Source organism: Branchiostoma floridae, chromosome 3, assembly GCF_000003815.2.
Source record: "Branchiostoma floridae strain S238N-H82 chromosome 3, Bfl_VNyyK, whole genome shotgun sequence".
Classification (NCBI taxonomy): Eukaryota; Metazoa; Chordata; class Leptocardii; order Amphioxiformes; family Branchiostomatidae; genus Branchiostoma; species Branchiostoma floridae.
The window spans coordinates 5,618,043-5,640,970 of record NC_049981.1 but is presented as its reverse complement, the minus strand read 5'-3'; the positions used below and the strand labels follow the sequence as shown (position 1 = coordinate 5,640,970).

Here is a 22,928-nt window from a genome sequence, read left to right as displayed (position 1 = left end):
TAATTAAATTCGGCCGGAAAGATTTAACCCTTGTTTTGAATCCGTTTGGAAATAGCCTTTCTAAATTCTTTTTAAAAATTCCCGGGCCCCGTTTAGATAAGTAGCAGTTTCCTTTAGAAGTCGTATGAAAGTCGATTTTAGCGCCCCTTGCTTGTGAATTTCCTATTAGTTAATTCCGGTCTATTTCATTAATTAAATCCGGCCCGTTAGATTTGACACTTGTATTGAATACCTTAGGGTATATGCCATCTCAATTCGTCTTAAAAGTTCACGGGCCACGTTTAGATAAGTAGCAGTTTGCTCTAGAAACGTATGAACTATAGCTGTAGGCGACGATCCAACCGCCGATTCAAAATTAGAGAAATCGTAGCATAGTATTCAGACGCCCATTCGAAGAAACGAAAAAATTCCTCATTTCCTTTAAAAGCTAGAACGGATATCAAAAACTGCTGTTTATTGTCTATTACTACCCAAGACGAATTTACAAAGCGCATATCCTAACGTATTTTATAAAAGTATCTAATCTTTTGGGCCGGACTTAATTAATGAACTATAGTTGTAGGCGACGATTTAGCCGCCGATTCGTGATTAGACAAAACTTAGCATCCTAAGAATCCCTTGACCGGCCGAAAGGCCTTCATGACTGGAAGTCGTTCCGGCAGGTTTGTGATAACTCACCATGGCTATTAGTAATTGGCGTGTAAATAGCCAATTACACGCCCAGTGTTTCTAACCTCCCCTTTGACAACTGTCCCCTGCTGCGACATTGGAGAGGGTTGGGTGGTCGCCAGATGTGACAGACAGATAGACTTATTTATTAGAAAGAATTCATTAGCTGAATGCCTAGTTGGCGAACATATATAGCAATATCATTACAGTTATGAGTTAGGTATTAGGTGTGGGGTCTTTACCATGGATTCATGCAACTGAATTAGAAACTTGAAAGACATCTCCAACTCAGTACGTCTGACGTTGTGTTGTGACAGTCAGGAGAGGAAATTGGATCTTGCTGAGACAAAACTCCCCAGAGTTGTGGGTAGAATGGGCAATGCGTGTCCTGTGTGTTTCAAAGTCGCTCGAAAAACATATAGCAGGACGGACTTGAATTATATGCCACTATACTATTCACTCTTACTGCGATGTATTTTATATCAGATAAAAATATCAAAATTACATTCTCACAAGACTGTTAGATTTCTATGGCCGTCCGTAAACAGGCATTTTTTGTACTATAATGATGCTTTTGAAGACAAATTATTTATAGACCTTGACCTTAAGACCTTGGCTCTTGTGAATACACCTTGTCTTGCCGTAAAAAAAACCCAGCCGTACGGGCTGCTACTGCTATGACGATTTTAGCCCCGGCCCTCCTTTGCTTGCGCATTTCCTCGCATTGTTAGTAAATTCCACTGTAGTTCATTAATTAAATCCGGCCCGTAAGATTTCATACTTGTATTAAATACGTCATTGTATACGCTATCTAAATTCGTCTTCAAAGTTCACGGGCCGCGTTTAGATAAGTAGCAGATTGCTCTAGAAGCCGACAGCTGATGTCAGACGAGGTTGAAGTCGGTCGCCGATTAGGCCTACATTTGTGCTTTAATCGTTGATAAAATCTGTTATTATTTATGTTTATATATATACATATATTGGGTGGCAATAGACAATGTCCAGTAGTTCTTTATTTCCATTTATGCTTTTAAAGGAAATTAGACAGTTTTACTTTCTTCGAATGGGAGTCTGAACAGGATGCTACGTTTTGTCTAATAACGAATCGGCGGCTGAATCGTCGCCTACAGCTATAGTTCATTAATTAAATCCGGCCCGTAAGATTAGATAATTTTATCAAATACGTTAGAGTATGCGCGTTCGAAATTCGTCTTCAAAGTTCACGGGCCACGTTTAGATAAGTGACAGATTGCTCTACAAGGAGTATGGCAGCCGATTTCAGACCAGGCGAGAGTTGGCTGTCGATAGGACCTAATATTTGTCCTTTAATCGTTAATATAATACTTTCTGGTATTATCTATATTTCTATATACATACATTGGGTAGTAATAGACAATAAACAGCAGTTCTTGATATCCGTTCTAGCTTTTAAAGGAAATGAGCAGGAATTGTTTGGTTTCTTCGAATGGGAGTCTGAATAGAATGCTATGTTTTCTCTAATTTTGAATCGGCGGCTGGACCGTCGCCTACAGCAATAGTTCATTAATTAACTCCGGCCCGTAAGATTTAACACTTGTATTGAATACCTTATGGTATGCGCTTTCTAAATTTGCCTTAAAAACTCACGGGCCACGTTTAAATAAGTGACAGATTCCGATTTCAGACCAGGCTGAAGCCTTGGTCGTCAATGGGGCCTGATATTTGTGTTTAATCGTTGACATAATACTTTCTGTTATTACTTATGTTTATATAACCATATATTGGGTAGTAATAGACAATATTCAGCAGTTATTGATATTTTTTCAAGATTTTCAACGAAATGAGGATTTTTTTTGCTTTCTTCGAATGGGCGTCTGAATGGGATGCTATGTTTTGTCTAATAACGAATCGGCGGCTAGCCTATGATCGTCGCCTACAACTATTGTTCATTAGTTAAATCCGGCCCGTAAGATTTAACACTTGTATTGAATACCTTAGGGTATACGCTATCTAGATTCATCTTAAAAATTCACGGGCCACGTTTGGATAAGTAGCAGTTTGTTCTAGAAGTCCTATAAAAGCCGATTTTAGCGCCCCTTGCCTGTGCATTTCCTATTAGTTAATTACGGTCTAGTTCATTAATTAAATCCGGCCCGTAAGATTTGACACTTGTATTGAATACGTTGGGGTATACGCTATCTCAATTCGTCTTAAAAGTTCACGGGCCACGTTTAGATAAGTAGCAGTTTGCTCTAGAAGCCGTAAAATAGCCGATTTCAGCGCCCCTTTACTTGCGTATTTCCTATTAGTTAATTCCCTTGTAGATCATTAATTAAATCCGGCCCGTAAGATTTGACACTTGTATTGAATACCTTAGAGTATACGCTATCTAAATTCATCTTAAAAGTTCACGGGCCACGTTTAGATAAGTAGCACTTTGCTCTAGAAGCCGTATGAAAGCCGAGTTTAGCGCCCTTGCTTGTGCATTTCCTATTAGTTAATTACGGTCTAGTTCATTAATTAAATCCGGCCCGTTAGATTTGACACTTGAATTAAATACGTTATTATATACGCTATCTCAATTCGTCTTCAAAGTTCACGGGCCACGTTTAGATAAGTAGCAGTTTGCTCTAGAAGCCGTATGAAAGCCGATTTTAGCGCCCCTTTGCTTGCGTATTTCCTATTGGTTAATTCCCTTGTAGATCATTAATTAAATCCGGCCCGTAAGATTTGACACTTGTTTTGAATAAGTTAGGGTATACGCTATCTCAATTCGTGTTAAAAGTTCACGGGCCACGTTTGGATAAGTAGCACTTTGCTCTAGAAGCCGTATGGCAGCCTATTTTAGCACCCATTCGCTTGCGTATTTCCTATCAGTTAATTCCCCTCTAGTCCATTAATTAAATCCGGCCCGTTAAATTTGATACTTGTATTGAATACGTTATGGTATACGCTATCTAAATTCGTCTTAAAAGTTCACAGGCCACGTTTAGATAAGTAGCAGTTTGGTCTAGAAGTCGTATGGCAATCGATTTTAGCGCCCCTTTGCTTGCGCATTTCCTATTAATTAATTCCCTTGTAGATCATTAATTAAATCTGGCCCGTAAGATTTGACACTTGTATCGAATACGTTATGATATATGCTATCTCAATTCGTCTTAAAAGTTCAAGGGCCACGTTTAGATAAGTAGCGCAGTTTGCTCTAGAAGCCGTATGAAAGCCGATTTTAGCGCCACTTTGCTTTCGCATTTCCTATTAATTAATTCCCTTGTAGTTCATTGATTAAATCCGGCCCGTAAGATTTGACACTTGTATTGTATACGTTATGATGCACGCTATCTGAATTCGTCTTAAAGGTTCACGGGCCACGTTTAGATAAGTAGCAGTTTGCTCTAGAAGCCGTATGAAAGCCTATTTTAGCGCCACTTTGCTTGCGCATTTCCCATTAATTAATTCCCTTGTAGATCATTAATTAAACCCGGCCCGTAAGATTTGACACTAGTTTTGTATACGTTATGATATACGCTATCTGAATTCGTCTTAAAAGTTCACGGGCCACCTTTAGATAAGTAGCAGTTTGCTCTAGAAGTCGTATGAAAGCCGATTTTAGCGCCCCTTTGCTTGCATATTTCGTGTTAGTTAATTACGCTCTAGTTTATTAATTAAATCTGGCCCGTAATATTTGACACTTGTATTGAATACCTAAGGGCATACGCTATCTTAATTCGTCTTACAAGTTCACGGGCCACGTTTAGATAAGTAGCAGTTTGCTCTAGAAGAAGTGTGGCAGCTAACGTTAGACCAAGCTGAAGACAGTGGCTGCTGATTGGGCCTATTATTTGCGCTTAATCGTTGATTTCCTACTTTTTGTTATAATTTATGTTTATATTTGCCTATATTGGTTGGTAATAGACAATATCCAGCTGTGCTTGATATTTATTTAAGCTTTTAACGGAAATTAGGAATTTTTAGTTTCTTCGAATGGGGGTCTGAATCGGATGCTATGTTTTGTCTAATGACGAATCGGCGGCCCAATCGGCGGCTACGAATCGGCGGCCCAATCGGCGGCCAACTTCAGCCTGGTGAAAGATAGGCAGGTCAAATCACAGCTAAAACCAATTACGTGGATCAGAAGCGTCACCTATCAACCCTCTTCAGTATTGCAGCATTGGTTTATCGTTGATGCAATAACGTGGCTGGACAACATAAAGGTCTGAACTGGCCTAAGCACTGAACAACTGATCAGAGGGGCAGAGGACATAAAGAGATGGGCAAAGATCACTGCTGATGGATGTCGTGGAGCCCCCACGACCACTGAGGTTACGAGCCGTGAGTGAGTGAGTGCAATAACATTCTGCATCGCTAGATGTCATGCTTAGACCGTGCGCCTGCCGGATGTATGTCTGTCCACCTTTCTCAAGCGGCGGCCATGATAGATCGAAGACGAGGTCAATGAGGCAAGCAGACAAAAATTATTTCTTAAGTCAGCTCCCATTTAGATAAAACCCAAACCACACAAATTTTCACAATATAAAATCAAATAATAGATATTATAACAAGTGTTATGCACCGAAAGTTGTAGCAATTTATAGTAGCGTAGACTGATCCCAAATTCCCTTAAGACATGTAAAATACAAACATAATTATGCAAATATTTGACGGACATGCAGCCAGATCTCTTATTGGTTGCTTTCCTAATTGGCTGACTATCATTGGTTGAACTGCTAATTATGATTGACAGTCTTTTGTTTGCCTCATTGAACTCGTTTTAGATTTATCATGGCCGCCGCGTGAGAAAGGTGTTGTACATTTCTTGTCTTCATCATTCTGAAATGTCAGAACATGCATATGTTCGCAGGACATATACTTACATTGTACACTTGAAAATGTGCGCACTTAAGATACGGAACATCTTCTTCGTGAAGGAGGTAGTTATAGTAATAGGGATGGGTACCGGTACAGAAAATTCAGGTCCAGGTCAGGTGCAGGTCCAGAGGATCAGGTCCAGGTCCGAACCTGGACCTGATTTAGTATGAGAACTTGTGAATGGACGATACTCGAAACAATGGACTATTTCGCTACAAAGAAATCTTTTTTGTAGCGTATTCGACTCCCACTGGCGTTTTAAAATCCTACAAGGCTAACTGCCTCTGTATGATTGACTGTAAATCTTGGTAGACTCTACTCTGCTTCGCTCTCATTATTTTCGTCGACAGGTAAGCCCTAAAACGTGTGAATGACTGATCATATAAACTGTTCATTTTACAATAGGTCCAACATCCAGTCCACCGATTTTTTTCAGATCCGTTTTTTCCGGACCGGTCCAATAAGAAAAAAACGGTTTATTACCGGTACACCGTACCGGTGTGACAGCGATCTCGCCCCCCCAGCGATCTCGCCCCCCCGGGGGGCGAGATCACTAGCGTTTTCGCCCCCCTTTCGCGTTTTCGCCCCCCCCCCCCCAGAACATTACTAGTATTCCTCGGAGGGGTCTTAAGAGCAGCTGGTTACTACATATTAGGTGCGCTATCTGGTACTATGCTGCACCTGGGAGTAACATAGTTGGTGTGTTAACTGGTACCTATATGGCACCTTATTACCGTAAGATGTCATACCTTGTTCGGTGCAAACACTACATTGAAAGGACATTTTTTTTGCAGCTGACATGGCAGAGGTGGCATAGAAAACAATGCTATTGTGAACGTATAAATCAACACCGTCTATGGTACGGAATACGTCAGCTATATGTTTTCAATTTGTCACAGTATTTTCTTTCTTGTGCAGAAAACATTTCCAAAGAACTAAGAAAAACAGTTAATAGTTTCTCATTATAAACACTATCTACGCACAAGTTCAAATACCTGTTGCTAAATGCTACAAAAAAACTGGTAAAGTACCAGTCTTAAGAAACACTGGTAAAACACCAGTTCCTAAATACTAGAAAAACAGTAATATTGGAGGTGAAGATATCCATAGGGTAGGTGCATATAACGTACCAGTTTCTAAATACTAGAAAAACAGTCATATTGAAGGTGAAGATACCCCTTGGCCAGGTGCATACACCAAAATGTGCATTATTGTAATGAATACCTTATTTGCATAATCAATAAAGACATGACATAGTTCTTTTGTGGTCAATTCATAATAGAGACTTCATAATGGAGATATATAGGTTGCTTGAGGACAGGTGAAGGTGAATACAATGAAATATATCTCATGTCGAGACTCAGGTACATGCAATAAAGGGAATACAAGGGACCCAGCCCTCCTTGTCTGAAACAAGTTCAACTATCTTATTGCCATGTACTTACGTTGATATTGATACTATGGATGGAGCTTATGTATCAAACTCGTGTACTTATATCATTCTGAAACTGCATTGTGTGATTTATACAAATCAACTTCTAAAATATCATGTAAACCCGTTTTTTTTTTGGGGGGGGGGGCGAAATCGCTAAAGGGGGGCGAGGTAGGGGGGCGAGATCACTAACCGGGGAGGGCGAGATCGCTAGTGATTTCGCCCCGGGGGGGCGAGATCGCTAGTGATTTCGCCCCCGGGGGGGCGAGATCACGGGGGGGGCGAGAACGCTGTCACACCGGTACCCACCACTTATAAGGGTCCATCCACCCCCTCTGAACCATGACGGTGGTAGATTCCATCTTCCCTTTCATTAACTCCTGGCGTCATAACGTTTCTGGATTCCGGAAAGTCAACGCCGTGAATCAGACATCTGATTAAGGTCGGCGAGATTAACTGAAAATCGATTTTATTTTTCTGTCCGAATAAAAACACAAAACTGTAGAGCTATGAATTCTACCAAAACAGATGAGCTTTCATTAGAATGTCCATTCCTGTTCATTCAATGCCGTGTCTGTACGTTATCAGTTTCTTACATTAGACAAATTATGTTCAATTTCTGGAGGGCACGTGTACAAAAACATGACGCAGATCATTCAACCAGATGATTGTATAAAGATGCCCGCGAGCGCAACGATTAAAGATCCGGTTTGACCGCTTGCCTTCGTGTTCGTTGGTGCGCAGGACTTTGGACGTGCCTCGGATTTAAGACGATATGACATGTCTTAAGAGACAACTTACACGGTGGAAGGGGTGCTAGGTTTGTCGTAAAGTTAACTAAATAGTCATTAGCAATTTGTTGGAGACACTGAGAGCAAGATGTATCGTCAAGAATACGGTCTGAAGATCTGCGTGGTGCCAGGGTGAATCCGTGGATTCCTGACACGTAAACATGTCGTCGGGGGTGCTACATTCGGGACGTGCTGTGGACTATTTTGACGACAGTTGCTTCGCGTGTAAAGATCCACAAAGACTCTTTTTAGCTTTTATACAAGTCACAGCCACTGTCACATAGTATCGTCTATACGGCGAACTCGCTCAACTACAACAACAACTAGCATTGTGTTCAGTCGTTTCCGTGCTCCTCACGAATACAATATGGCGGTCAATATGGTAGGTCATTCGCAAACCCTCGCAGTGACTAAGTCTAAAATAGTTGCGACGTCTTTTATTTTATCCATTGTAGTGACCCTCCTTACTCCTACACACTGGTGTGTAGCAGCGATTAATAACCCAACAGCAAAAACTGAACGGTCTGCAGACTATGTAGTGAACTTAAACAGAAAAGAGACGCTTCCACCAACAAATGTCAGAGTCGAATCGAGAAATCTTTACAACGAAGTTTGTTGGGATGCAGGCGAAGACAACAACACGACTTTCGATGCACAATACATCGACGACATGGAATATAAGATATCGAAGGACACTTGGACGTTTATTTCGGATTGTAAAGGAGTGCCGGGCCCTTGCTGCACGTTTTTTGATGACATTTCTGTGAAGGATGAAGAGACAGGGAAGCCACTGAGCCCCCGTACCAACGGATGGTGGGTACGAGCTCGTGCAGTGGGTACCCTGGGACCGAGCCGATGGACTACTACTTCAGAATGGTTCAGGTAGGCTAACGCTGTCTTGATGAAATAATATTGGAGAATGAAGTTCTTCGTACAAAAACAAGTGTTATGTAGTTAATCGACGTTTCGGGGCGGCTTGTTACCTGTCTATGGCAATAATGACCGGTTCTACTAACCACTTAGGCCCCCTTTCCACTACTAGTGGACGGCGATCACGCTGCGCTCTCACTGCGACCAAGGACCTTGCTGCGACATAAATAGAATATGTGTAACCTTCGCTTTCACACGTGGTATATCACGCAAAATGTGAAAGTGTGACTAAGAAGACAACACAACACAGTGTAAAAATATTCATTTCTTTTCTATACAGTTCGTTGATCGATATGACAAATTTTAGGTTGCTGAGAGAGCGCGGCGAGAGCACCGTCCTAGTGGAAAGGGGACAGATGATCACAAAAACGTCAAATACCACTAAACAAAAACCACAAAAAACACCAGTACAAAGAACTCTGTTACGCAGTGTAGCACAAATGAAATCTTTTTTTTTTCTTTTTTTTTTTTGACATTAAGACCTAGAAGCTGAATTTACGAATTTGAATACACTACATGATTGTACAGTAGAAAATATGATATATTGATTCTGGGGCATCAAAAACTTTCAAATCCTTGCTACCTTCTATGTGTTTTACCTGTCAGCGACCAACGAACGTAAATCGTAAGTTGTGTGTGTGCGCCACTATTGAGTAATAATAATCGCAAGGTGTATTTTGCCAGCCAGTAGGTACCCAAATTATGAGTAATGAGGCTGTTTAACCTGTACAGTTGACCAAAAGAAGACGAGACGCAACTATTTTAGGGATCAAAATGTCGCTAAAATTGCGATGCTTTAATACATAAAGGGAGCTTTAGAATGTACCTAATTTGGTGGCGCCATGAGGGCGTAAAAATTACCCCTTTACATTGCCGGGAGGGGAGTTAGTCACGGAACCGGGGAGTTTGGCACGGGAGCGCGTTTGGCCTTTTCCCCCGTTCTTTTTCTTAGAGCACAAAGGCTTCGCTTGCACCCGCTATGCCCAGCACAGCACGAAAACAACTTTTTAAGCAAAGTTTCAGAGATACGTATAAAGCCCTTAAAGGCGGAGAAATATTTCAGCAGATTTTAAGATCTATTAAAGGCATCGGAAACATACAATTGGCATTTACGGAAGATTTCAGCGTTTGTAAATCTAACTTAATCTGTTGTGTTTCTTTACTTGAATTTTACATGTATTTTAGTATGCCGAGAAGACAACTTAAATGTCTCAAAAATATTTTCTGTCAAAACGGACAAATACCGTTTCTCTAGATCTGTTACAAAATACATGTTAACCGGCTAAGTCAAATGTAATAAGCCTTTGTCTGGTGTAAGATAAAACATTGCGTCATCTGTTTTATAACAGTGGCAAGATTTACAGTCAAAACTGAAAATTATTGCGCTATCTGGTACAAAATGTTATGTTTATACCTCAGCAAAATACAAATACAATACAATACACAGTCAAATACAATAATCTTCTGTGTTTTTTTAGCTATTCCGAAAGCATTTGACGTATTCAAACTTTCTGTGCGCAAGGTTTAATTCGAACAGGGGAGAACCTCTCACGGTTAGCTTATATGCGCTCTTTTACGTTATATAAAATGTTGCGTATACCATGGTCAATATTGACCGAAGGATGCCATATATATAATTTATTTCGAACCGTCATTTACGCAAGGAAGGGACGACCTCCCCCGTTAATATATTTGCCAAGACGTATATAAAATGTTGCGTATTTCTGTAAAACATACGACATGTTTAATCTTTGAATCCGCGCAGTTTAAGCGAACTAGGGGAGACCTCCCCCGTTTAGCTTATATGTTGCCAAAACGTATATGAAATGTTGCGTATTTCTGTTGAACATACGACATGTTTAATCTTTGAATCCGCGCAGTTTAAGCGAACTAGGGGAGACCTCCCCCGTTTAGCTTATATGCTGCCAAAACGTATATGAAATGTTGCGTATTTCTGTTGAACATACGACATGTTTAATCTTTGAATCCGCCCAGTTTAAGCGAACTAGGGGAGACCTCCCCCGTTTAGCTTATATGTTGCCAAGACGTATATGAAATGTTGCGTATTTCTGTTGAACATACGACATGTTTAATCTTTGAATCCGCGTAGCTTAAGCAAACTTGGCGGCACTACCCCCGTTTTATCTATTAGCTAATACCGTCTCAAAGGTTTTATGAAACGTTGCCTTTTTCTGCTCAACATACGGCATGTTTGAAGCGCAGTTTATGCGAACAGGAGGAGACCCTTTCCTTTTTATTTTATACCGCATTTATGTTCTGAAATTCCAGGGTCTAAATCAGGGTGAGGCCGCCTGTTTTCTTTGTGGCAAGTTGACCCTCGCGCTAAGAGACGGTAGAAATCCCGACTACTGCTATGAATATCTCCGCGACTCAACCTCTGCTTGAAGAATAAGGATGTAGTAGGTATAGCGTTTTGTGCAGTGAGTTGTGTTTTCTCTATAAAACGGCAAGCAGTTCTTACTACAGGTAAATGTACGAAATATGTTTATTTCTTTATCTACAAGCAAGCATCGAGAAAGAACAGTTTGTGCACACAGGCGGTGTCTTCTCGTGTTGCTCGTGTTTATTTGGGTTATGGACAAAGATGTAAATTTATTCAGCGTTATTTCGTACTCGCCATGGGGCGCACGCCTCCGTCCGTCCAAGGAGGTTGAACTTCCTTGGTCCGTCTGTGGCACAGCTGTGTCATGTGATAGGATGTATCCAATGGCAGAAAAGAGTGGGGGGTTCAAATTTACGGGCCATACGTACGACAAGGAGCGGTTATTTTCCAGGCGTTCATTTTTGAAGAGAAGTATTGAAGAAAGTTTGGGCCTGTTCTAGCCCGCAAGTTGTGGCCGCGACACCGCTTTTACCGCCTAGGACCCCCGGTGACGGAATTTGACTCAAAGATACGAGGTGGCTGTCATTCTGTACAAGCTGTTGTTGTTGGAAATCGACACAGAATGGGAAATCACGGCCCTTGTACCATCCGGATTAATAGAAGCCGACACTGCAAGCTGAACATGTTTCGCGTTCACAGAATGCAGGACCATCCAACAACACGAGTCATATCGGCCACTACTCTAGATCTTACCGGATTCTTATTCCTGTGCACGTGGTGACCAGATCTAGATGGAACTGTGCATGTGTGCTCTTTGTAACTTACGCCGAGACGCTCCGCCCGACACTGGAAATGGGGCTGCACGGAATTGCGCAACCGTTGTGATTGTTTCAACTGCCGACTACATCAGATTAAAAGGCCACAAATACCTAGTAGGCAGTAGTTTTTTTTTACTCTTCCATGTAATATTTTCTCGTAATTCAATAAAATTTCAAAGTTTCATCCATTGTATTTTCTTGCTTTGAAATGTACTAATGATTATTCTAAAATGGCACTTATATCCACACCTTATAATCAACTTAATGCACACATATATGAGACGTACAGAGGGAACTTTAAACATGTCTTAAGGGTATTTTAGTACGTATTTATGACAACTTTAAGCTGCTTAAAAGAAAAATATAGACACATTAAATCCTCTTAATTCACACGTATATGAGACGTAAATAGGCTTTAGATCAAATAAACGTGAAGTTTAAACATGTCTTAAGGGCGTTTTAATAGGTATTTATGGCGAATTTAAGCTACTGAAAAGGCACCTAAACACGTTATAATCCACTTAATGCACACGTATATGAGACGTAAATAGGCTTTAGATCAAATAAACGTGAAGTTTAAACACGTCTTAAGGGCGTTTTAATAAGTATTTATGGCAACTTTAAACTGCTGAAAAGGCACCTAAACACACGTTATAATCCACTTAATGCACACGTATAAGAGACGTAAATAGGCTTTAGATCAAATAAACGTGAAGTTTAAACATGTCTTAAGGGCGTTATAATAGGTATTTATGGCAAATTTAAGCTGCTGAAAAGGCACCTAAACACACGTTATAATCCACTTAATGCACACGTATATGAGACGTAAATAGGCTTTAGATCAAATATACGTGAAGTTTAAACAAGTCTTAAGGGCGTTTTAATAGATATTTATGGCAACTTTAAACTGCTGAAAAGGCACCTAAACACACGTTATAATCCTCTTAATGCACACGTATATGAGACGTAAAGAGGCTTAAGATCAAATACACGTCAAGTTTAAACATGTCTTAAGGGCGTTTTAATAAGTATTTATGGCAACTTTAAGCTGCTGAAAAGGCACTAAAACACACGTTATAATCCACTTAATGCAATTGTATATGAGACGTAAATAGGCTTTAGATCAAATAAACGTGAACTTTAAACAAGTTTTAAGGGGGTTTTAAAAATCATTTACGACATCTTTAAGCTGCTGAAAGACAACGGGAAAACCGGAAAATAAGGACTAACACGGACCTACAGAAAGACCACTTAAAGGCAATATTTAAGTACTCGTATAAGTGGTGTATAGATCCGTAAAGAAGGAAAATACGTCAACATTACGCATGGTTTCAGCACGCTTAAATACCGTTTTTCGTGCCGTGCAGGGATACAACCACGGAACCCGGGCGTGGATTGATTAGAGGACGCTGTGGAAGAGCGTGACTGCGACCTAGATAGGATATGTGTAACCTTCGCTTTCACACTTGGTATACCATACAAAATGTAAAAGTGTGACTGAGAAGACAACAATACACAAAAGGTGTAAAAATATTAGTTTATTTTCTATAGATTTCGTTGTGCGATATGTCAAATTGTAGGTCGCAGAGAGAGCGCTATGAGAGCGCCTTCCTAGAGGAAACGGGGTATTAGCATGTATGCATAAATCCTCATGTTAACATAACTAGGATGCTTCCAACTCTCATGACTTTGATGTGTTGACCTTCCAACTTCTGTAAGTAATTAATTCTGACCAGTCGAAGGTCTTCTAGAAGCACGATTTAGTCAAGCTACGCGTAGTCGAAAGAAATACGAAGTTAAATGGAAAACAACATCGTCAGAAAAACGCATTAATAGTCCAACGTTTATCCCTTAGCCCATTCAAGCACACTGTCATTGGTCCACCCGACGTCGACGTCATCGCCACGCCAGCCAATGAGGAATCAGCTTCGCAGCTTCGCGAATTGAACATTCGAATCAAACACCCCGTAACACCTTACTACATGTATAACGAACACAATCAGGAAACTATGGCAACCATGGGAGACATTGAAGGATTTTTCGTTTTCTACAACGTCTCCTATTGGATGGACGAACACCGCGAGAACTCGCGAGACTTCGTAGTGGGGAAATACAGCATGCTGAACGAAGAGTATAGTATGGCGGGATTTAGTCCGGGAACCGTGTACTGTGTAGAAGTGACTGGATTTGTGGACTCTATTTGGGTTGTACGGAAAGGACTACCAAGCGAGGCGGTTTGCAGAAGGACAGCAGATGCCAGTGAGTATGAACATTTTGTTGGAAAGTTCATCTATATCAGATAAACGATTCTGAAGCAAGGTTTAACTGTTGTTTCTAGCACGAAACTTGGACTTACCCAGATTTTTGACTGTCCAACTCATGAATTTAGGAATTAGCAACCCACTGCTTCTGTGGCGCCACGTCAGCAGTGGGTCATAAGTTTCAAAAAGTTTATGGCGCCCCCCCCCCGTCACATGAACAAAGTAAAAATCTTGGAAGCAGAATTAAACTTTTTTGCAGGAGATGTTAAATTTAAAGAAACCATCTTTGTACGCATCAGGACTCAAATGTGTATATCTCTCAACATTGACGGGGGTCGTCATAAACTTTCAGCAAGTTATGGTCCGCTACTCGCAGAGTTACGTGTTCTATCTGCATAACATGACGTCGCATAAGTAATGAGTTGCTTATAACTGGGCAGAGATCGGAATCAGTCGAAAATGTGGGTACAGCCAATGATTGTGTCTGACATTATAGGTCAAGTGTACTTTAGTATGGACTCGAAGTATTTTTGAAAACCATTTCTCTTTTAAGGAAAATGCAAAGATAAAGACCGTGAGTCGTTGATTTCCGCGGCCGTGGATTTGACACATGAATGAAAACTTCTCTGCTGTTAGCTTCAAACCATCCTGCCTTTTGACTCAGAAACAAAAGTAGTGGTCATTTTTGATCCGGACACAAACAGAAGTAATTAGTTAGCTCGAAATATTGAGGTAGCAGAACGCAGTCTTTGGTCTCGGGGGATTTCTATAGTTAAGAACCACAAGGTGACTGACATCGACGCTGATAAAATCATAGCAGGGTGCAGTTTTCAAGCACGATTACTGATATGTTGAAGCCTTCAAACAATATTTAACACCAATAAAGGTTACGGATTTTACATCCTCTTATGGTGTATTACTGGTATATGTAGAACAATTTCACGTTTAAATGGGGTCATGCGGGGGCCATGTGAAGCTGCAGGCGACTCACCGAGGTAGTCAATTGTAAAGGTCACGCACATTGATACACCAAATGGACAAACATCATGATCTTATCTATATGATCCGATATAAGCCGATTTATTATATTACCATATAGCAAAGTGCATGACCCGCTGTCTTTCACGTTACAGTGTTTACAGACGCTTCCAGATTTCGGCCGCACTACTTTTTTTTTTACTTTTCTTTTGTCACTATACTGACCTGCACTCATGTTAAATGAACTGTGTATAACGACGTCTGTGTCGCTAAAGCTAAGGGCACAACCCGTCGTACGTGCAAATACGTCTTCGTGCCAAAACGTGGGCAATCTTTTGGGAAAGTGGTAAGTACAGCCTCCGTACGAACTCGTAGGGATTCCGACGGATTTGGGAGCACGCAGACACGCCGTAGAACGTTACGTACAGGCAAAACGTTGTGTGCCATCGGGCTGCGGAATCACCCCTGCACGTGTCGGTACGGACGATGCGCCTGCTCTGTACAGCCTGAACGTTTTCAGAAATGCGAGGCGGACGTGGCCTTCGAAATAAACCCACGAACAAATTGCACATATGGCGGGTTGTGCCATTAGCTATACTGTGTTCTGCTACGCTGACTCATGTTAAATGAACTGTCTATAAAGCCCCCTTTACAAATCAAGAATTTAGATAAAATTATATATACGGCGCTCCTTCGGTCCGATAGTGGTCCAAACCCTGATGCCGACAAACAAACTATGCCATTTGTTTGTGGGCGTCAGGGTCATGCCTCCTCGTAATTTAGAGCTCGCTGACAACTCGGCCGAGCTAAATTCTTGATTTGTAAAGGGGGCTTAACGACGTCTGTGTGGTATTCTGCCCCACGCACAAAACATTGCTTTAGGAATGTCAGCCTCAGGCACTTTGAGCTTGAGGTCAAATTTGATGCAGTCATGCAGATTAATCAAGCTCCAGTTGACATGTAAAAGAGTTTGGAAAACAATCTGAAGGATATTTTGTTTAGACACGCATCGGCCGTTTTGAAATCAGCAGCCTGAAGGTTGTATCTCACTGCACTTGGGGCACCGGTGCTGCACTGCAGGGTTCGATCGTTCACCGCGTCACTGTTGTGTTATTTTCTTAGAAGACATAGAATTTACACAAAATGTAAAAAAAAAAAAAAATCGGTCTTTATCTCTTAAATTCGCTGAGTCGTCTACGAACCCCGCAGCGCCGCACCGGTGCCCGAGTGCTGTGAGATACCACCTTAAAGATATGCTCTGGAGTTTTATCTAAGTGACCCCCCGAGTTAGACCCTCCTGTAAACAGTAACTTCAAAACCTTCAATAGGCACCCTAGGGGGTGGGGTAATCAGTTAATCACGCTTCAAGCTGGCTACAGGGGAATCTTCTTCTTTGAAAACACGCAAGTTTTTCGCCTTAGAATAGGACATAACCATGCACTTAGTCTACTAGTATTTTGTATGGTATCAATAAGCTGAGGTTACATTCCTTTCAAAACTGCAAGAAATCGTTTTACAGAACTTATGAAGAAACTGTCATCAGACACCCCACTGTGCAGTCAGACACACAAGACAGTGATATGCCAAATGTGGGCATGTTTCCCTAGGAAGTATGGAGGCACATGTAGGAAGATCACAGTTTGTAATCATGTTTGTATGATTGCAACTTCTTTCACTGAGGCTTGTAATTCAATGCTAAAGGGTAGATTTAGCTTACTATGTAAAGAAATGGCAAGAAAATCTATTTTTTAAATGGCACCTCTTTGAAAAAAGGCACACAGGAACATAAGCCGTGACTGTACTGTAAATATATAACATTTACAGACGAATTACTGAGTTAAATAAGCATGAACTAAACTATTTCATTAAAAATTTAGGAGACATTTCAGTCATCTTATAAATGGTAGGCTGAATACTATATTCAAATCTTAAACTTTCAGAGCCTTCAACTGGACCGACCGATGTAACCTGGCGACCCCTACCGGCCGCCAACTGCAGTGCAGTCACGCGTAGTTTCCGAGCAGTCCGTGTTCGGTGGAGCCCGCCTCCCGACAATGACGCGAACGGTGTCATCACTGGTTACAAGGTTACAATATCGCTAAACACAGGTAGATAACATGCTTTCTCTATCCCATGATTATCTTGAATAAGCCTTGTATTTTTAATACAGAATCAAAATATTTCAAGCAAGTTATGCAAACTATACTATCACTCACGTTAAGGCGTTTTTTCTATATGAATTATGAGCTTCCCTTTTCTTTCTCTCTTTCTTTCTTCCTTTCTTTCCTTCTTCTTCTTTTTTCACTCTTTCTTTCTTTCTTTTTTTCTTTCTGCCTTTCGTTTTTTCTTCCGTCCTTCCTCCCTTTCTTCCTTCTTTTTTTCTCTCTATCGTTCTATCTCTCATTTCTTAAGCTCGCTTGACTCTCTTCTGTAACTTTCATTCTTTTATACATTCTTTCATGAGATTTGGAGTTAAATGACCCAAACGATGTCATTAATATTTTTTCGCTAACATGTCTTTTCTTCAATATGCAGAAACAGGTGAACATGTAACGATCAGAGACAGCGTTGACAACCATATACAACTGTCGGACCTGACAACTTTCCACGCCTACACCGTACAACTATCGGCCTGTACGTCTGCAGGGTGTACCCAGGGGGAAAAGGTTCGAATCCCTCCCCATGCTGTCAAAGCGGTTGCACCAACGAATTTGACCACAGCGGAAGTGACGTCAGAGAAGATCGCCGTGACGTGGCTTCCGCCCAAGAATGAGTACGATTGCGTTGACGTGTACAAGCTTCGGTTTGTCGAGTTGTCAGGAGACACCGTGCGACAGGTTAGTGTGTTGCAGTCTGTAAAGATAGGGTCACACATGCGTATATACTATTCAAGTCCGTTTGAGGTGCATATGACGCTCTTAGTCTCTACCAGGCTCCACAGGTCGCGGGAAAAATAGTACAAATTGGACAGATATAGAAACATGCCAGATGAGTTAGCTGACCGAGAAGTATGGTTAGCGACCGAGCTAACTCGTCTGACATGTTACCTGTTGACGTTTGTCCAATTTCTATTATTCTAACAACGACCTGTGGAGCCTGGTGGAGGCAAGTACTCCCATGCGAGCCTCATACGAGCTTAACTATATACGCAGGTGTGACCCCACCTTTATATTCACATTACGCGCGTACGGTGCGCAGGGCTTGCGTTCAGAACTTTTATGATTCCGTTAGATGTAATTGTTTAAGCTTTGGTGACTTCATAACATTTATTACTTCATATCCTTTATAGAATTATGACCATTGTGAGTCTTTTTGTCTGTTAGCAGGCCTTTTCTATAGTTGCTGTTCTCTTTGCTTTCTAGCAGCACCCTCCAAGTAGAGGTTGGTGGGTGATAAAAAAGACAGCATACAAGGAAAATGTCAAGATTTTCCCTACCAACCTCTGCTTGGAGAGTTATCTAGAAACTGCATGCTTAAATGTCATTTTTGCCAAGTACTGCACTCTAACGTAAAGCCCTTCCGACAACGTTACATGGTGCACAGAGTGACGCAGTAGTCTTAAGTACTGCGATATGACACCCCAACTAACCCTCACCAAACAAACCATGGTAGTAGTTTTGCACAATTTCCCTTACCGTTTACATGTATGTTCACCAACAGTCAAGACACGTTGACGAACGCTCTAATGTTAAAAGGGAACTATGCTAACATGATTTACATTTGAGTGAGTTTTGCACATGATCATTATGAGTTAGTGGTTTCTAGTTTGCTGTACTTGTATTGAATTGTTCTGCTAGTTCATTCAAGTGACGCTGAAGAAGAGTGATGGATGTCACTCAAAACGTCCGGAAGTAAATCTAAGTTGTTGTTTTTAATCCAGCCAGTTGTACCCTTGGGGCCAGCCTGCAACGGGCAGCTAGGACAGTTTCGTCGGTGTCCCTAGACAGCCAGGTCCGACGATCTCCTATTAGCGCTCCGAGGAGTCTGAGGAGGTCCACCTGCCCTTAGTAGCGATAACTCCTTCAGGCTTAAACTCCCCGGAGCGCTAATGTGAGATCGGCGGGCTCTCTGCCTTGCGTCCCCAATCAAAACTCGCTAGCTACTCGATCCTGTATGGTAAGCAGGGTAGGCCAGTTGTAGAGATTGAATTATATTTGAATACGTTTTAATGTTAATCATAATGCTAATGTTTTTTCAGATCACAGTCACAAATACATCGGCCGTATTAACCGCGCTCCAACCCGGTACTTCATACAATGTCTCAGTCTCTGCAGTCTACAAACGGTTCAGCCATGGCTCCAAGTCTCCGGCTGTAGAGAGCCCACCTACGCCGTGGTTAACGGTCAGCACACGGCCACACATCGTCGACTACAAACTTATAGCAGTGTTAGTAGTTGTAGGAGGCTGTCTTGTCGTAGCCTTGATCGTTACTTTGTATTTTCTCAAGACCTTGCCTTCGGGAAAAGGTTCAGAAGAAAATCATTACGAATTTTCAAATCCTGATATCTTAGATGACATCAAGATGTATCCAGACATGTCGCCGATAACGTCCAGTTGGCATAAGGGACAACGCGAGAAAGTAGATTCGTGGGGGAAAGAAATTAGAGCCTTGGCTAACTTGGAGTCACTGGTTCAAATCCACGCCGATCTTTGGGTGGCTCCGAACATGGTAACGCCCAGTCGTGGTGGATCGGTTGGGTCGGATCCGGATTCTGTATCAACAAACTCCACGGGTCTTGGAGATGGAGACTCGCTGAAGGAAAACTCTACAAACGAGCACTTGCCGCACGTGACACGCGCGACACTTAGCGACTACCATTCAACATTGCAGTACGCTGTGATCGCCCCAGATGAAAACAGTGGTGAAAGTGTAAATGAAAGGATGGAAGAAGACTATGTTCGACAGGTGCCATCTGCGACATCTAGCGGCCGCGAGACAGAAATGCAATCAGATGCAATCGCTGCCAATCATTCGAATGACATCAATGACTTAGAACGCCAAACAGCGTCAGTGAAAAACAACTCGTCCAGTGGCTATGTCTTAGCTGCGACGTCTAGCGGCCGCGATACAGAAATGCAATCAGATGCAATTGCTACCAAGCATTCTTACGTCAATGGCTTAGAAAGCCAAACAGCGTCAGTGAAAAACAACTCGTCCAGTGGCTATGTCTTAGCCACGACGTCTAGCGGCTGCAATATGAACAATCAGTCAGACGAAACTGCTGCTAAGCATCCAAACGACTCCGGTTGCGGTACCCAGTCAGAAAGAGCGCAAGTGGAAGAGAACATTTCCAGTGGTTACGCGTGTGTACAACACCACTCAGTTGCGACACCTAGCGGCTGCAATACTGATATGCAATCGGATACATTCGCTGTGAAGCATTCAAACGAATCCGGCTATGTCACTTCAGGAAATCATATAGCGCCAGTGAAAGACAACATATCAAATGACTATGCACGTATACACCACCGCTCAGATGCGACACCTAGCGGCAGCAATACAGCAATACAACCAGCTACGATACTTCCTCCTCCAAATGAGCTGTCTGTCACTCCAGAAGGCCAGGAAACAAACGTGAAAAACGTCGAACCAAACGATACACCTAGCGACGACACAGAGAAGGACACCACAGACAAACAAGAGCATACAAAGCGGTCTGAGTGTAATTTCGGATGTGGCATGTCCACAAAAAAGGAAGCATCTTTTGATACACTGGATGTTAGCGAAATGTCGAGCGACTACTCCCAAGTTACGCTTGGTAGAACCACAGTTGTGTAAAAACATACACAAGTTAGTCCGAAGGGGATTGGTATAGGACTGGTATTTTATTAAGTTTTCTACATGTGTTACTATTAATGGTAACAATAATTTTTTTAAATAAAACAATACGGTCATTTTATTTGTCACCATCACATTTTCCTAAATTTATTATATTAAGGAATGCGGTAAACGTAATGAAGCTCAGGGAAAGGTATATACTAAATACTTGTTAAGCATCACCTAAAATAGCAACTTTAAAAGTGGCACCTGTTTAGTTGTTAGTGCCAGCAGGAAACTGAATCTCCTAAGACTGTAATAGCAAGTATGATAATCATCACTAGTCCATTTTGATGTTATGATATAGATGACATCCTTTGGGAACGTCAAAACTGATCCTATTGTGCGAACAGAAAAAATTGGCCAAAAATAATAACTTTTATCATAAAATCTAAGTAGGAATAGTTTACCAAATGACAAAACAGAGTATGGATACTGGGCAATATATTCTTGTTTTTTGTCCTTTCACATATTCGTCTTTGCTTTGACCTTGGAATTTACGTTGGTATTCTATAACATTAGTATACGTGTTATGATAAGTTTGGTGCAATTCTGCAGCTGTTTTGTATGAAATATATGATATTGAAAACTTTTTAAATTTATTTTCTGTAAATGGCCAAAATAGATATGCAATCGAGGTTGCCATCAATGTAGTCAAATCAATATGGCCTTCAATGTAATAAGTTTGTTAAGCTACATGCATTTGAAAGATGATGTGCAATGCAATTTTAACCATCAAATATTCTTTCTTGAGATTTATTTATCTGTGATTTTAAAATGATACGACGATATACTGAAAAGTAAGGACTTAATTGTCATGCATACGTAGGTGTAGGTGTATGTGTAGTCGTACGTGTAGGTGTAGGTGTAGGTGTAGGTATAGGTGTAGGTGAAGGTGTAGGTGTATAGTTTTGCCTCGACAAAGCTACAACACAATAACTAGTACCCATGATCGACGTTTTGATAAGTGTTGTTATGACCCGTAGTGTATTATTATTTATAATTTATATACATATAATTATGTAGAATGTTGTACAGAGTATAGTTAGGAATCGTTTCGCTATTCGTCCTGGCGTCGGTAACAATTCATGAGCAATTAAATAAAACGTAACAAACTTGATCCATATGGTTGTGATACAATGCGTTTTCGCTACAATTCTTTTACAACGTTTATCGTGCGGTGTCTATTTTGAAAATCTAGATAATTGTTTTTTAATAATCTTGTTTTTTTGGCCCTCTCTCATTAAATTTGGAGTCTTCAGAGGAAGTCACCAATAAAATGTACTTGCTATGGCCTTATGTGAGGTAGTTGTTAAGAAAGATGGGCCTTCCCAGAATGTGAAGAAACACTGTCAATTGAACCAGCGGTGCAAGTTTCTGGCAAATCGGATAGAAGACGCTTTTGACTCATCGATAGTGTAGCGACGCTTGGACGGGGAAATAATGGAAATTTCTTTTATTGGCTCATTTTTTGAACATTGTATAAGCATTTTATTGAAGAAGCTTACTCAAGATATCCGCAGTTTCGACCTTGAGATCTTAAAGGGTATGAAGTGAAAACTTGTTGATGACGTTTAGTCAATGTTCCAATGCTTCAAATGTAAGATTTACCCTTTGGTTTTTATAGGGTCACATTTCTCACGCGTGGCGCGGTCGGGCTGGTTTTGGAAACGAAAACGTAATGTTGGTATCAAAAGATATACACAATTTATGCCCTTGAACACTTTTGGTATGTTCTGGGTGTTTTTTGTTTCTTTTACATCGTAAATTCCCCTAAACTACCTGGCCAGGCCCCGGATTGGAAATTTTACTCGAGCATAAAAGCATAGAAGATTTTAAAATGTGATTTTCGTTAACGTTGCGTAACGAGTACCCGAACAGGAACAAATGCTACATGATGAATATCAGAACAGTCGCCTGGTGACCTTTTCTTCGACGATTACGGGTCAAATAGGGAACAGGTAACCAAACTTGTTTTATCCATCCAGGCATAAGTCCGATATCACCCCATATAGCATAACAAGGCCCCACACACGATGGTT

General features: G+C 41.2%; 1 protein-coding gene across 1 annotated transcript; it reads left to right on the top strand.

Annotated features, from left to right (window-relative positions):
- Nucleotides 1–7,678: 7,678 nt before the first annotated feature.
- LOC118412614 lies at nt 7,679–22,006 on the top strand. The gene is made up of 5 exons (XM_035815575.1): nt 7,679–8,619; nt 13,685–14,088; nt 17,009–17,176; nt 17,604–17,905; nt 19,267–22,006. Exons 1-5 carry the CDS (start codon nt 8,105–8,107, stop codon nt 20,845–20,847), a joined length of 2,970 nt encoding a protein of 989 aa, XP_035671468.1. The 5' UTR covers nt 7,679–8,104; the 3' UTR covers nt 20,848–22,006.
- Nucleotides 22,007–22,928: the final 922 nt, after the last annotated feature.